Raw genomic sequence first — 15,739 nt, forward strand, 5'->3', positions numbered from 1 at the left:
TGAACTAGCACTACATATGTGTAGGCTAGCTGATTCAGTCTGTACGCAGCGTGTTTTAGCTTATAACTCTCTATCTGGAGTTTGTAGACTTCAAGATCGTCCTTATAGGCTCTCTGCCCTGATGAGGATAGATCAGATAGTCGGGCTGGCACTCTTCCTTCTCCTAGTGCTGAAGATGGTGTATAATCGGAGATATCGGGGAGCCCTGGTTGAGATGGCTCTGCTAATGGCGTGGTTGTTGAGTCTGGGTCGACTTGGGCCCATACTTTGTAGGCTTCGCATCGGGCTTGTAGCTGGTTGTACCAGGTGCGATAGTCGTTCTCGTCGCGTAAGATAACGGTTGCGTTGATTGGAGAAGATTGCGCGTTCATGTTGATTGGCTTGGTAAAGGCAGTGAGACTCTTAATTGTCAGACTATGAGGGGTTTCTGATCAAGGACTGTTTTTGGGTCACTGTGATAAAAGACTGTGATAAACTTAAGTATAGAAACTGAGTGTATTGAGTTGTTGTGTGTTCTGTCGTCTGTAGGGGCGCGAGGGCGCGCCCCTTATAAGAGCTATCGCTATTGCTTTTTGTATTAGGTAGGCCGCTAAGTATCAGCCTCGCCTAGGGTTAGGTCTTGGCGATCAGCCCTGACTGGTTGGGATCACAGAATCCTGGTGCTCGAGTCCGCACCCGGATTCTGCCACTTATCTGACAATACTATAGTAGATAATAATACTCAGTTAAAGAGATACTAAAGTTATTTTTAGATATTAACTATATAAAAGGCTTTTTAGAATTAGTAACTATTATAAGAAAAAGTATAAAAAAAGGTAGTAAAGATATACTAAAGAATAATAAAAAAAAGATAAAAAATCAGGTTTCTAAGAATAAATTAGTAAAATCAGCTTAGTAACGCTTAAAAATAAAGAATTTGTAATAAGTCTATATAGGCTATAGCGTAAAGTATTTACATAGTAATTATAGTTAAAGCCTAAGGCAGGCTTATTAGTAAAAGTAAAGAAAAAAGCTAGTAGTAGTAGTAGTAGTGAAAGCGCTACTTAGAGAGAAAGAGGCTTTATTTTTACTAAAACTATTATTACTAGTATTACGCGTAAATAAAGGAAAAGCTAAAGTACGCATTAAAGTAATAATGAAGTAAGTAATAATAAAAAAGATAAAAAGGATAAAAAAAGTAAAAATAACTAAATAGATAAAAAGTGATAGTAGAACCTAATAGTAGTAAAAAGACTATATATAAAGAAGAGCGTTATAAACGAAGTGTAAAGTTAAATTTATAGTTATGATAGTAGCTTCAAGAGACTATTGGAGCGCTAGATATAAGTATACTAACTAAATATAGTAAAGTTAAAAGGTTATAAAGAATAAAAAATAAAAAAATTAAGGCTATTTAAGTACAGAGGGGTGACACGAAAAAAACGTCACTTAAAAAGTTGTTATTTTAAAACTTTTATATCTAGCTAGAAGAGATAGCTAAAAATAAACGGATTGCAGATCTAGAAAGCCAAGATCTCCTAGTTTGGCATAGTGAGCCCACCTCCTGCCTAGTCAGCAGCTCTGAGCGGAGAAAAATTATAGAATATAGGAGACTAAAATAATAAAAATTTCATTTATTGTAAAACAATAGTCCTTACTTGAAAAGGCTTAGTTTTGAGATGTGTGATAGTCTATATATAGAAGATCACGTGACATGTTTTTTTTCTATTTTTAGCAACCCTCTAGAATTAAATATTAAGTTCCAAAGACAAAGTTACTAAATTAAGTTTAGTGTATTACTAAGCATGATTAGTCATAATATACTATATATTTGATTCTTTCTATCCTGAATTTGTGATTTCTTAATTCCTCACTATGGATCCAAAATTTCTAAAATTTGAAGCTGAAGTTGCCCGTTTGTTTAAGGCAAATATAGCCATTAAAAATATATCTATTTTACTTAGTAAGCCACCTAAGGCTATTAGAGACGATATTTATTGATTTAAAAAGAAAAAAAATTAGAAAAGAAAGCTTGAAAGATTTAGTAGAGGCGGAGTTTGAAAGCTTTCAGAAAGAGATAGAAGATCTATTAATAGAGACTTAACTAGGAGCCCTAAAAAAACAAATCGCCGACTATTAATTGAAAATGACGTCAATATTTCAACTAGAACTTTACAGCGATTTTTAAAAAGAGAGGGCTATTCTATTAATATTGCAAAGAAAAAATCAATTTTAAACAAAGAAAAAGCTAAAAATAGATTAAGATACGCTAAGGATATGCTGAAAAATCTATCTAATATTAGATTAGATAGGATAATATTTTCAGATGAGTCAGCAATCCAAAGAGGCCGAGGATATAGAGGAGAATATGTAAGAAAACGCCAAAATAAGCGCCAAGGTCGAGAACAAGTTTCTACAGCCAATAGATGTGTGATGGGCGGGCCCAACGGGCCGAGCGTACGACTACTTACGCCATCCATAGCCAAAAAGGCAGTAACAAGACTTCAAGCTTCTTGAAGTCTAGGTAGTCGTATAGACATACTCGATCACACACACACTTTAGGCGTAGCCTCTTACAAGATGTAAGTTAAAAAAAATCCTAATAGGCTAAAAGTATCTATTTTTAGTCTAGTATTTTATTAATATTTTAATCGATTTTTAGCTTGCTTACTAATAGTGTTATAGCTAGAGATATTACTATCCAAGTTTGGGGAGCAATTTGGATAGGTGGTAGATCTGATCTAGTAGTAATTCGGGCTCCAAATTCTTCTCCAAACTTCAATAATCACCAATATATCCGTAAGGTTTTAATACCTCAAGTAAAGCCTAATATAAAACCAGGTAAGTAATATATATATTTTTATATCTAAGAATTAATCTAGCACACCTAATTAGAGAGCTATAAATCCCAAATTCGGATATATTATAGATATAAGTAACTACTATCTAGGCTGGAAGTTTCAGCAGGATAACTTCAGAATGCATACTACTGAAAGCGTTTTCAGCTGGTTTAAAAGAAATTCAATTGAAGTCTTCCCTCATCCACCTTACAGTCCAGATCTTAATCCAATAGAAAATGTGTGGAGTTTACTTAAAAACCATTTATCTAAAAGATCTAGATCCTTTTTAGGCTTAGGTAATAACCAAAAGAGTATAGCGGCTTTTACTAGGGCTATTTTTGAAGAGTGGCAAGCTATTCCACAACAGGATATAGATAATTGTATTTTATCTCTACCTAGGCGTTGGCAAGCTATAGTAGAAGCTAAGCGCTGGTACACTAAATATTAGCTTCTATTCTTAGCGAGAAATAAATATACTCTAAAAAAAATCAGACTCTTCTATATATCACGTGATCTAACTAGTAAAGATATACTATAACAGTCAGAGCTTAGAGATTAAAGATAGATCTATAATATATATTAGACTTAGACCTTTTTATATAAAAACAATAGAGTAATCTAGATATTTAGTTTAGATGTATTCAAGCTTCTAGTTTGGGGATTTTTGTTCGCTCAGGGCTGCTGACTAAGCAGATAGTGGGTTCACTATGCTAAAACAGGAGATCTTGGCCTTCTAAATCTGCAATCCGTTTATTTTTAGCTATTTTTTCTAGCTAGATATCAAAGTTTTAAAATAACAACTTTTTGAGTGACGTTTTTTCGTGTCACCCCTCTGTACATTATGAGTCTGAGATAGCAGTAATGATAATAAGGAGTAGAACACTATTATCCATACATAGCGTCTGGAAAGTCATTCTCGACATCGTTGCACAGATCTACCTCCAAAGCCCCGTCGTCCTTTCGCCGCGTCCCATATCTCATCATCACACCTTTGCTGTCCAGATATTCGGTAATTTCCTCACCGGTATGTGTACTCATGCCTTGCACGCCCTCCATGGTCGTTTTCAGCAACCTGGCAACAGAAAGATGGCTTGCATAGTCCCGTATGAACACCTTCCTGCAATAGAAAACAACAACGGCGATGGCCAGCATCTGGCCTGCGAGAATACCCACAAGAACCTCGATTGGTTTCTTGAGGTCGACGTTCAGTCTGACATTTACAAATCGCCGCTCAGATGCACCTGGGATTCGGGTCATCCTTGGCAGCTGGATGTCAGCTCCCATGACGGCGAGAAGAGGAAGACGCGCCGCGAGGTGTGCAGCATGCAGCTTGGCATGTGTTGGAATACCAAGTTCTGGATAAAGTTCTTCGTATCCACCTTTAACCACCTCGTTGATGTAGTTTGCAAAGTGTTCGTTCTTGTTCATGCCAGAGTAGGCTCTGACAGTATAATGACTGCCCTCCTCCATTGGTCCCCACACACGGTCAAAGGAACTAATTCGGTGGACAAGATTTGAAATGTTGTGCGTGGTGCTGTGAGATAATTCGAGTAGCCCGAGTCCCGGTATGCTGGTGTTGTGGCTAGTACATGTATCGCATTGGAAGAGCGACACATTACGATTGCGTCCTGCATCACCCTCATAGGATTCAGTGTAAATGTCTAATTTTCTATTGTGAGAACCCGATGATTATAGAATGGGTGATAGTCCTTACATGTTCTTGCACATTCTGATCCTTCATTCAATCGTCCATAATGCAGCGGAGCTGTCCATATAATATCATCTTGAGATGCTTGATAGATATTCAAAATATTTTTCAGAACGGTTATGAATGTCTCATCAGTAGTATCCCCACCTAAGTACATGAGCTTTGGTCAGTAGCCTTGGGGCATACGCGAGTTGGGGGTTATGTTTACCGGGATATCTCTGCATCTCACCGTCTGGAGATCGCGACACAGTTTCCCCAATACATTTGGATGAACTATGAAGTACATTGGTTTTGGATGAGTTAACTTCTTCTCCGCGGTACTCTTTCAAGTAGTACGAGTAAGTTACTCTATCCCCATTAATCATACGGTTCAAGCCATGTCCATTGATGTTCGTCGCATTATAAGTCGATATGTTCTTTGAATCAAAGTCGCCACCTGGCACGTTCGAAAGGCCTATTGTTGCGTACCGATTCATACGTTCTGTCCTTGTCATCAATCATATACTTCCACCGACATAATCGGACTTACGGAGATTTTGACTAAGAAACCCATATTCATCATCCGCGGTCTGGAGCATGGTGTCATTATACCAGTCGGTTGTGTTCCAATTGGTTATACTGGCAGGATACTCTATCCCTGGCTGCTGGTTCAAATCAAAGGTCAATCCAAATGCAGCAACGCTAAGTTGACCAATGATGTTGGCGAGCAAGTAAACCAGAACAACCACCGTGGTAAAACACCACTTCCGCTTATGAACAGTATGTACCCAGATGAGCCTAAGGGCCCCCGTTGGACTGTACATTCCGAGAATCAAATCGACCTAATCAAGGAATTAGCATATAGAGATACATGTATCGTAGGATCGTCATACATCAACTGGTGTGTGCAGCTTGCGTGCCAGCAAAGGCCAACGAAGCATGGTGCCCAACAAGCCCAGAAGCGAACCCGTGCTCAAGCTGACCAGCGACGAAAACAAAATGGCCAGTGCATTGGACCAGCGTTTCTCCCAACGACTAAGGATGCCCTTTAGCGAGAAGCTGTAAAGGATGATTGTGATAGCAATGCTAAAGATGAGAGTCGCCATCAAGCGCCAACAGATCTCGGTCCAAAACAAGCGGCCATGGTGCCTTCGGCGATTAATTGGTTTGGCGGGAGAGTCGGTCAAATCAGTTGAAGATGTTGAGAGAGGAGTCGACATGGCGCCGCCAATCGGGTTGTACTTTGCAAAACGCTCAACCATCGTGGAGAGGACTTGGAGATGGATTTCTAGATTGGATTCAGGTTGCTATAACAAGACTTATTGGTGAAGATGTTGGCAGGGTTTCAAGCTAGCAGAAGTCTAATATCTGTTGCATCTATTGTGCAGGACGCGGCTCTCTCAGCTGAGGCTGAGCGCATACATGTAGCTGGCTCAGCCTGGGCTAACCAATGTTTTGATTGAAGGGTCTAAGCCTCCGCTAATCAGCGTTGTGATTCAATGATTAGGGTCGTTGTAACGTTTGTGCAGGTAGTAGTTAATGGTTCTATAGAGGAGCTCGTATTCGGTGAACCAACGTTACGCTAGTTAGTAGTTAGTCCCCGTGACGAAACACAGCTGGCCCCGCCCAATGGTTACATCAATGGCCTGGGCAGGAATCTAGAACTATCTACTCGGAACTCCTAGAAAGAGAGGCTCCAAAGAGTGAATCCAGCCCACTGTACCGTGCGGCTCGGCACGCTTGGACGGACATTGGTTCCAGAGTCCGAATCTTGCTTGGTCATTCTCCGAACTACAAGCTATGATTCCTAAATTTATCGAGCCCTATTTGGCATCATCTTGCTTTGAGACGGATAGTACCTCATGACAGCTATAGAATAGTGCCTTTGCAAAGCCACAGCAGCAACGAATGCAGCTCAGCCGAGGCAACAAGCCACCAGCTCAACAAAAGTAAGTAAGCAATAGCCATGTACCACCGATAAGCGATTATGATAGAGAGTAGACAAGGATCACAGACAATTCTCGTTGCTACATCAACCATGCGTATAGATGATCTCAATGTTGAATAATTGAATAAAATAACATTGCAGCTACTAAATACATATGGTATGAAAAGACTTCCTCGACACTTTTTGTCTTCTACGAGTCTCCATCTCATTTCGTAGCCTCGAACTCTTTCCCCTGTATAATGCCGACTGTCTCACTACCCTCATCGCCTGATGGACTGCGCCCCTCAAGGACATGCTTAGGGTCATGCATCATGTGCTCAATGTTGACTTTGGGGCCCTTGAACCACTTGTGGGCAGACACGAACCACCAGATGATGACGATGAACATGGGGCCGCCGTAGCAAAGACACGTCCAGTTCATTTGACTTGCGCTGAAAGGGGCTGTTAGATTTATAATTCGAATAGTGGAGGAACAATGGGGGTAACTTACTCCAACTGTGAGCCGGTGACACTGGGAAAGCACAGGATAGGAATCATGAGGGCGACGAAACTGCAGCCAATCGTGCCAATGACAACAGAATATTTTCCCAGGTTCCATGGCCCAGGCCTGAAGCGGTCGCCGACCAGGAAGACGCGGATGAAAATGGGAATGGTAAAGGCGCTGCGAGATGTATATTAGCAAACTAGATATCCAGCAGGTAGTATCACAGAGCCAAAACTTACGTAAACGCTGCAATGGCGCCAATAGAAAACAAAGCTCCAATGGCGAGTTCTCCGCCAAAGATGAGCAGCAAGCAGAGAATGCCAATGGCGCAGTTCAACCACACGGCGTTTACAGGCGTCTGGGTATACGGGTTGACTTGCTTCCAGTACTTGGAAAGCAGGAAGCAGTCGTCACGCGCGTACGCAAACGTAACTCTACTTGCGGCAATCATGCAGCCCTGGCCCATGCTGAAGCCAGCGATAATTGTGATGGAGAGGATGGCGAGCGTAAACTTCTGCGACATGCATTGCATCAGGTACGCGGCGAATGGCTGGCCAAGCGTCGAGCCAAGCACGCTGGGGATGTCGACGACGGTGTAGGCGACGACGAGCTGCAGAAACCAGCCAAAGATGCCACCCGTGGCAGAAGTCATAACAATGGCGCGCGGGGCAGCAATGTTTGCGTTTGAGCATTCCTCTGCCAGATGAAACGCCGCGTCGTACCCAGACATGGTCCAGATGACACCGATAAACGACATGAGCACCGTGATACCGGCTGGAAACGAAGTCCCCTCGAAAATTGTGCCCCAAACCTCGCCGGAAGGGGAGAATCGCGGGAGCCCGCGATCAGTGCGGTCTGTCGCAGCGGGAATCATGATGATGACGGCGACCAGGGCGAGGAAGTTGAAGGTCGAGCCCGCAGAGTTGAACTGCGCCAGCCAGCACGTCGGCATGGACGAGATGACCGAGTGGATAATCATAATCAAGACGGTCAGTAGAAACGTCTGGTAGTTTGTCGGCACATATGTCGGATCACTGATACTGGCCGCCGCCAGAATCATAGCCGCCGTTCCGTAGTTCACTGGAAACCCGTCAGCACGCCGCCTTTCAACAGGCCGTCTCCCCACGTATTGATATCAAGAAAAAATACTAACCGGAAGGTGCACCAGTGATTTGGCAAAGCCAATTGCTCCACCCAGTGATCCACGCAGCAAACGGGCCCCAACCCTTTGGCGCCAGCACAGCAGACGCGTAGTACAAGCCACCGCTGGTCGGCATACTACTGCACAGCTCTGCCATGCTCATCGCCACACTCTGGATACCGACCATGGCGACCATCCAGCCCCAAGTCATGCCCGCGGTGCCAGCATACCCCATGCCGAAGTGCATAGTCGAAGCAAAACTCGGGAGCAAGCCCAGAATAGCAAAGCTGACGCAAAACGTAGTAAAAGGCGTAAACTCGCGCTTGAACTCGGACTTGTAGCCCAGCGCCGCAAGCACCTCGACATCGGAATTGAACTCGTGGTCTGGGTCATACGGCACGTCGCCGCCGGGCAGCACCGATGTCACGGGCTCCTCGGCGACCGTGTGGCCGCCATAGTGTTTTTGTTGTTGAGATGTGGACATTTTGTTTTAGCAGAAGTCCGAGTCAGTTAATCGGATATCGTAACTCTCGACTCCTGGATCCGAATGTTGAGGAAGAGCGGGGAAGGAGGAGTAAGGGAGGTCTGGCCAAAAAAGAGGTTAGGAGTAAAAACAGGATTTACCAGGTCGTTGCCACCACCATGTGTAACAACCGCCGGTAATATAAGCAAGTAGGGGGGAAGGAAAAAAAATAGCTACTCCAGCATGTAAGTAGCCTCTGCAGCGCGCCTGCTCATCCACCCGTGCCTGTAGACAGCGAGAAGGGATAGATATATATGCAGCTTGTACATGTAAGTAAAAGATGTGAATACCCTGCCTGCATCGGGCCTGACGCAACACATGTCAAATCACCCGCAGAACCGTGGATACATGCACATGTGTGTGTGGGTGTGCCTGTCGCTTTGCCCTGGCCTGTTGGTGTACCGCCCGTCTCCGCATTCCCTCTCGTGGCGTAGCACTATGTGTATCAGCAGCGCACCCCGTGGCCGGCGGTGCGGGCGCATGCGGAGGCCAGATAGGCAGTTTCGGCAGCGAATGATGTGGCGGAATGGGGATTATCTCTTTATCAGTACCCTAGAAGATGTGGTTGGAGGGGGGGTCGTTCTTCGGCCCAAGGCGGGTTTAGCTTGTTCTTCCTTCTGCCTTATCATTCATGGGGCGCGCGTGCAATGCGTTCGTCTGAGTGGAGGTGCAACGTTAAGCTTCTCTGGAGATTTCGTGGCGCTGGGGGAGGGATATACAAGCCTAATACAGCACTGTATGTATATATACGTTAAAAGAAACATACACACACATATATACACAAAGGTGCGAAAATTAGGCTGGGATGACGTTAAAGTCGGTGGTCGTCTTTGCCTGGTTATCCATTCTAACTTCAACGCACACCGATCACAACCCACATACTCTCCGACAAAACCCCAAGCTAAGACGAACAAGCCGGGTAAGCTTTGGCACCAAGGCCCTGCTACACGAACCCCCAAGATTGAACAAACACATTATGTATAGGGAGCTGATTGGGCCCGCGTTGACACACAGCCGCTCCGATATCTCAACCAACATAGATACACATGCGACCTTGGCCTGCGCGCCCGTTGCTACAGGGTAGCGTCTCGCAAACCCAAGACCATGGTATACACTCGCACGGCTGGACCTGCTGCAACGGGCATAGGCAGCCGGCGTGACAAGATGTGGCTCTCAAACCACATGACTCCTTGCGCGCGGGATTGCGCATAGCATCCTACGTGCGATAAGCTGCCCTCGCCTCCTCCGGTTCACTCAATGGCCACAAGTCAGCTCAGAGACGATGCAACGAGTGGCTCGGAACCTTGTGGAAGTCGCGTGTGCCACGCTACGTACGTGGACGAAAAAAAAGACAGCCTGTATACGAAGTGCAGAAGATTGCCCAAGTCATGCGTGACGGATATTAAAATCTGTTGCCAAGGATGCCGCCGTCTCGCCTATCAGTAGTAGCCCGTGTTCGGGGCATAGTCTGTCTTCGTGCCAGGAAACGCTCCAGCGGGAGCATTCCGCTCCTCTTCGTCGGCGCTGTCCTCTTCGTTGCCCTCAAACACTTCACTTGGGTCTGGCGGCGCCCTCATGCGGACCAGCGCCACCTCCTCCAGTGCCGGTACAACAAACATCTTTGTTGTGTGGTACTCTCGCCCAGACGGCATGCTTGCAAGCAGTGGCTCCGATGGCGGAATGAGTTGGACGCCCACCTGAATCCGTCAGTAAACTCTCTCTGTCTCGTCACAAGGGGAAAAAAATCATACAGTGTCGTTTTGCTTCTCCCACTTTTTCAGCAGCATATCCACTATGCGCCCCTCTTCGAATTTGCCTGCATCAGTGCCCCAGTCTCCGCCCTTTTCAATCTTGCGGTCCTCTCGCTTCTCTTGCCACTCTTTCTTCAGCTTGGAAAACCCAGAACTCTTCTTGTCCTCCTCAGCCCCTAATGCCGTGAAACCCAGCTCCTTCTTGGCCCCTCGTAGCCACGCAATGCCTTCTCCCGTCTTGCCACCAGCCTCGGCATCGCAAGCAAGAAAACGGCAGGCCTTGCCCTTTGCCGTCCGCCGCAGGTCATCCACGTACTTGAGTAAATCGTCGCTGATCTTCGGGGACCGCCCAAACATGGCTTGCGCTTTTGCAGCGTGCTCAGCAGACGCGAGACACAGACGGGCAAACAGGTGCGCGCGGACTTTGGGTATCTCGACGCCTCGAAACATCCAGTCCTTGCTCTGCTTGTTCCTGTCTTCTACAACCACAGCTGGGTAAGGGTCATCTTTCAGCACCGTGATGAGCGTGGCTTCGGCCATGGTGAGCTCCGCAAGCGCCCCCAGCACCCCCGTCGAAATGTCAACCGCTGCAGGCTGCGAATTGCATTGCCCCGAGCGATTATACAGATATGTGTGTATCGAGTTTGCTTCCAGAAAATGCTTCATGGCAGTGCTGATTGCCGTTGCTCGTTGCTCGGGTGACGGCAGGGTTGCATTGTAGAGTGTGTGTAGTTGTGCTCGAGCCTGGAGACTGTAGACATAGGCCAGCGTCGACAAAGTAAAGCATAGCTCGCTATCTAGACTCTTGACCTTGACACGCGCAGGCTCACGCCCTGGTATTGACGTTCCCAGTGTCGAGCGCCATTCCACCTCCAGCTCTTTGACCAAGACCAGGTCAATCTCCTCTCCTGCGCAGCTTGCACCGCTCAGGCCCGCATCCAATGCAAACAGATATGGCAGGTAGCCGTTGAGTGCGGATATCACCGTCGAAAGATTGGATGCTTGTGACGAAGGCGGTATACGCTTGTGTCGCTTGAGCACGTCGCGAAGGACGCCTCGTGCAGTTGTCGCGCAGTTTGGTAGTGACGGGTGTGTACTGCTGTTATAGTATTCGATAAAGGATATACTCGACGTAGTCGGCAGAACGAACGGAAACGGCATCGTGGTGTGCGTCGTTGCGATTGTAGGGAGCGATGCAGGTACGCAGTGGTAGCGGGGTTGAGTGAGCTAGCCTTGGCCTCATCATGCCGTGACCGGGCGTTGCGGCAGCCAACAGTCTAGCCAGGCTCAACGCCGTGTGTATGCTGCTTTTGGACTCACGTCAGTTCAAACAAAGGTCGACTGTACCATTGCAATTGTAAACATGGTTCCTATATTCGTGCTACATCAGCCTCTCATCCGGCACGCATATGTACAGATTCGCCTGTCAAGAATACTGTCGCATCTCTCCTCAAGGTGCTCGTCGATTGCCAGAAATCAGTTCTCTGCGTTTTCCTCATGCTGGTAGCTGTTGCTGCAGGGTAGTGTACGAGTCGCCCGGCATTCATATAATCGTGCCAATACCCATCGGCCGTTGCGGATCCGTCTATCGCTTGAGCGCATCGTCGATGTAGTTTTGTTGCGCAAAAAGATATCCCTTGACCTTTGCGTCCTTGAGGAGCTCAAAGTATCGCTCTGTAGAGCCACTGTCAGCCGTGCTTCCCATATGCGTCTTCTACACTCGCGAAGTGGCATTTGCAACCATGCTCTCGTTCCTCGGTCCCACGTCTTTTTCTTCCACCCGCCCAAGCATCCCAAAGAACAAGTATCACAATGGAACGACGTACCTCGCAAATGTCCACACTTTTCCAGGTGGTTGACTCCCTCCCTCCGATAGCATTTGCCCATCTCCTCCCGCACTAACCTCGCCATCATGCTCTTGACCCACTGTTCCCTGATTATGGCATCCTGTGCAGCCTTGAGCGCCGTGTTGTCGTCGTAATCGACGCCCTCAAATGTTGGCGCAACCTTTGGCTTTTTGGCCAGGAAGAGTTCGGACTCGGGCGTCGGCATTGCGGCGGCGGAGAGGTGTGCGCGGACAAATTCGTCACGTCGGTGTATTGGGAATGCCCTGGAGCGAGCAGTTCGAGTGGTTCCGGTACGGCAACTGGCGTCGGCGGTGGTGTGGAGGCGCGCGAGCGGTGGTGTTGGTGAGCTTGGAATCGTCGGAGCTGCGATTGGCGGCAGGCGCACGTGACATGGCATCACCACTCTTGGGCATGGCGACGTTTGCTTGATATGTCCCCAAAACCATAATACGTTCACAGTTTTTTTGGACCATCAATGAAAGTGTTAATCATGTCTTGAATCTGGATTAATATGTTCTATTACTTATTCAACCCTGCAGTACCGACTTTCATACTCCAACCTCCCATCCATCCCCCAACCATCCCTCCTCCTCCCCAATCCTGTCTCTCGGAGGCGACTTTACTCGCGCCCTGATACCTATACAACCGCTTCTCTACATCAAACCTCACCGTCGTCATCCCCAAACTCAGCACGCGGAGCCTGTCTTCCCTATCCCGCGCGCAGCCCACACACAAGTGCTCCAGCCTGATGGTGTGAAACGGATGATGCAAGCGGTGCTCTTTGTCCAAACCCACGGTATCCATATGCTTTTTCACTCGCGGGGTAGAGGGGAAATTGTCGTGTGATTCTCTAGCAAGTGTGCCGTCAGTATTGTATCCAGTGTCGTGGGAATATGCGTGTGACGAGGCATCCTTGCAGTATCGCACGGGCGTCTTGGATAACGCCGAGTGGCCGCAGCCCATGAAGATGTATAGACGGTAATAACACATTTTTGCTACGAAGGAGCATGAAAGAGAGAGAGAGAGAGAGAGAGACATGGTGCTACACACGGATATGTACGGGTGTTGTAATTGTTGTTGGACAGTGAAGACTGTCTTGTTGGGTCCATGGCGTTTGTGGCATGGAAAACATGAATGCGCACTCATGACTGCTTTGTTCTCTTGACGCGACCGTATTCAAGGGGTTCTGGGACAAAGAGTCTGCATAGTACAGCGCCTGATCAGAAGGCTGCGGGCAAACTTAGGTGGACGGACATGACTTTTCATTTCGTCTTGCAGAGCCAGAGCTCATATTCGTGACATCGTGCTGTATGCAACTTTTACCTATGTACAGTGCTTTTGAATTAGTATGTCAAATGTAAAACGACTTTTCGTGCATGAAATGTATGCCATGGTGGATGCAACGCTAATGCAAACCGGATCTGAATAAGACCATTATGCTGCCGTCTCCTTTTCCTGGCCAGCTTCAATATCGGTTGATTGTGCTTCGGAGTCAATCGGCAAAGACCCCTTACTGGCCCTCTTCTTTCGTCTTTCTGCTCTTTCTGCCTCCCTCTCGAGCCTCTTCATCTTCTCCACCTCAAGCCCAGTCTTGGTCTCCTCGTGATGCTTATCAAGCGTGTTACGTTTGATCAAAAAACTGATCGCAAGCCCGACGGCGGAGAATGCAACATACATAATCCACATGGTACTCAACGAGTCGGCAAAGGCCTTTTTGGCGACAAACTTTTGCGAGTCAGGTAGAGACTTGACCAGGCCGACATTGGCGCCCGCAGTACCTCCGCCGAACGCTGACGCAGCTTGCTGGCCGAGGGAAGCAGCAAGCTCGGGTTGTTTTGATTTCATCTGGTTGTTGAACACGACGCCTCCGACAACTACCGAAATGGCTGATCCGAGGTTGCGGATAAACCCGAAAGTGGCGGTAGCGGTAGCAATGTCGCGTTTCTGCAAAGCATGTCAGCATTGACGGACTAGTGGTGGCGGCCATGATCCAAGGCAGATATGGAACTTTAACCCCGCCTGCTGTATACCTGTAGGAAGTATGCCTAAGCGAGCGGGGGTGCTGGGTGGAGAAACTTACTGGCACTAGACTCTGTAGCGCAATGAGGGGGCTTTGAAAGTTCGGTCCGACACCAATGCCAGTAATGATTTGGTAGATGATGATTTTGGCCCATGACGAATTGACGTTCAAATCGATAAAAAGTCCATAGCCCAACGTCATCAGGAACATGCCAGACCAAATCAAAGGCAGATATTGGCCCGTCTTCTTGATGATAATGCCAGTGGTTGCCGACAGAAATGAGAGGGATAAGGCGATTGGAAGCAGATAGACACCCGACAGTATGGGTGTGGCGCCCAGGACAGCCTGGAAGTAGAGGGGAAGAAAATAGCTGCCGCTGATAAAGACATAGGCGTGGAAGAAGCAAGTAGCCAGCGTAGCCTGGTTGGATCGCTTGGAGAGGAGTTCGAGGGGCATCAGGGGATAGGGTGCGAGGCGCCACTCGATGAGGAAGAAGACGCCTATCATGACTGCGCCAAAGATGATGAGACACAGAACTGTTGCAGAGTCCCAAGGATGTGTTATGCCACCATACTCCAGTCCCAGCAGCAACATGGTGACGCCCGCGACCATGGTGACTGAGCCTAGCCAGTCGACAGCCTTGAGGCCTTGGCGCAGAGGCGTTCTGGGCGTCGTGACATTGAGGAAAAAGAAGAGGATCAGAAAGGCAACTCCGTCAAAAGGTAGGTTGATGTAGAAACACCTGCAGTGAGGGGGGGCAAAGTCAGTACATGTTTCACGTGGCTGCTTGGTGTAGGAGGCACGCACCATCTCCAGGAAACCTTCTGGGTGAGCAGGCCTCCAACAACAGGGCCCAGCGAGCTTGCCAATGCCCATACTCCACCAATGACGCCAAAGTAGGCGCCTCGGTCTCTGACGGAGAAGAGGTCCGAGATGCAAATGTTGACCAGCGTGACAATCCCACCGCCGCCAATGCCTTGTACGACTCTGGCGGCAATGAGCATGTTCATGTTGACGGATACTCCGGCGAGGAGCGAGCCCAAAAAGAAAATAGCATTGGTAAGCAGTAGGATAGGCTTCCTTCCAAAGATGTCCGAGACCTTGCCCCAGATGGGCGTGGCGGCTGACTGGGCAATCAGGTATGCAGAGCCGATCCAGGTGTATCCTGATGCGCTCTTGAGCTCTTCCGCGATGGTGGGCAACGCCGTCGTGACAATGGTGATGTCGAGGGCCACGAGCAGGACGGCGACGGCCAAGGAAAACATGATGAGGAGGATCTGTAACTTTGTCCGTTGTGGGCGGTCGTCATCGGGGGCGGGGGCGGGGGGCGGGGGCCCAGTGCCGTCGGCGGGCGCATGGTTGTCGTCGTGTGTGTGTTGATGGGGCGTTTCCCCTGGTGTGCCATGTTGTTGTGCAAGAGTGCGGTCGGTCGGCGGAGCCAGGGCGTCGGCATCTTTGTCCGGGTGCGGAGCATTTGGGTCTGGCAAGGTTGCCCCAGGCTGGGCGAGTGCATCGTGCG

The 15,739-nt window shown here is 47.9% G+C and overlaps 6 protein-coding genes across 6 annotated transcripts; all 6 read right to left on the minus strand.

The window, feature by feature from the left end:
* Window positions 1-3,729: 3,729 nt before the first annotated feature.
* Window positions 3,730-5,768, minus strand: SETTUDRAFT_38325 (uncharacterized protein; the record flags this gene model as incomplete). Its single annotated transcript, XM_008025150.1, has 6 exons — window positions 3,730-3,776; window positions 3,809-4,480; window positions 4,534-4,674; window positions 4,736-4,981; window positions 5,057-5,348; window positions 5,400-5,768. 6 exons carry the CDS (start codon window positions 5,766-5,768, stop codon window positions 3,730-3,732), a joined length of 1,767 nt encoding a protein of 588 aa, XP_008023341.1.
* An 891-nt stretch (window positions 5,769-6,659) lies between these two features.
* Window positions 6,660-8,563, minus strand: SETTUDRAFT_176402 (uncharacterized protein; the record flags this gene model as incomplete). The annotated part of the gene is made up of 4 exons (XM_008025439.1): window positions 6,660-6,885; window positions 6,945-7,115; window positions 7,178-8,018; window positions 8,092-8,563. 4 exons carry the CDS (start codon window positions 8,561-8,563, stop codon window positions 6,660-6,662), a joined length of 1,710 nt encoding a protein of 569 aa, XP_008023630.1.
* Window positions 8,564-10,041: 1,478 nt separating this feature from the next.
* Window positions 10,042-11,514, minus strand: SETTUDRAFT_106599 (uncharacterized protein; the record flags this gene model as incomplete). The annotated part of the gene is made up of 2 exons (XM_008025440.1): window positions 10,042-10,299; window positions 10,354-11,514. The coding sequence occupies 2 exons, from the start codon at window positions 11,512-11,514 to the stop codon at window positions 10,042-10,044; spliced, it is 1,419 nt and encodes a 472-aa protein (XP_008023631.1).
* Window positions 11,515-11,708: 194 nt separating this feature from the next.
* SETTUDRAFT_168219 (uncharacterized protein) lies at window positions 11,709-12,527 on the minus strand. The gene is made up of 2 exons (XM_008025441.1): window positions 12,180-12,527; window positions 11,709-12,027 (listed from the first exon to the last, which is right to left on the minus strand). Exons 1-2 carry the CDS (start codon window positions 12,403-12,405, stop codon window positions 11,939-11,941), a joined length of 315 nt encoding a protein of 104 aa, XP_008023632.1. The 5' UTR covers window positions 12,406-12,527; the 3' UTR covers window positions 11,709-11,938.
* Window positions 12,528-12,719: 192 nt separating this feature from the next.
* On the minus strand, window positions 12,720-13,190 carry SETTUDRAFT_38329 (uncharacterized protein; the record flags this gene model as incomplete). The annotated part of the gene is made up of 1 exon (XM_008025151.1): window positions 12,720-13,190. The coding sequence occupies one exon, from the start codon at window positions 13,188-13,190 to the stop codon at window positions 12,720-12,722; it is 471 nt and encodes a 156-aa protein (XP_008023342.1).
* A 259-nt stretch (window positions 13,191-13,449) lies between these two features.
* Window positions 13,450-15,525, minus strand: SETTUDRAFT_168220 (uncharacterized protein). The gene is made up of 3 exons (XM_008025442.1): window positions 15,028-15,525; window positions 14,281-14,962; window positions 13,450-14,144 (listed from the first exon to the last, which is right to left on the minus strand). The coding sequence occupies exons 1-3, from the start codon at window positions 15,483-15,485 to the stop codon at window positions 13,635-13,637; spliced, it is 1,650 nt and encodes a 549-aa protein (XP_008023633.1). The 5' UTR covers window positions 15,486-15,525; the 3' UTR covers window positions 13,450-13,634.
* Window positions 15,526-15,739: the final 214 nt, after the last annotated feature.

Source organism: Exserohilum turcica, assembly GCF_000359705.1.
Source record: "Exserohilum turcica Et28A unplaced genomic scaffold SETTUscaffold_14, whole genome shotgun sequence".
NCBI lineage: Eukaryota > Fungi > Ascomycota > Dothideomycetes > Pleosporales > Pleosporaceae > Exserohilum > Exserohilum turcicum.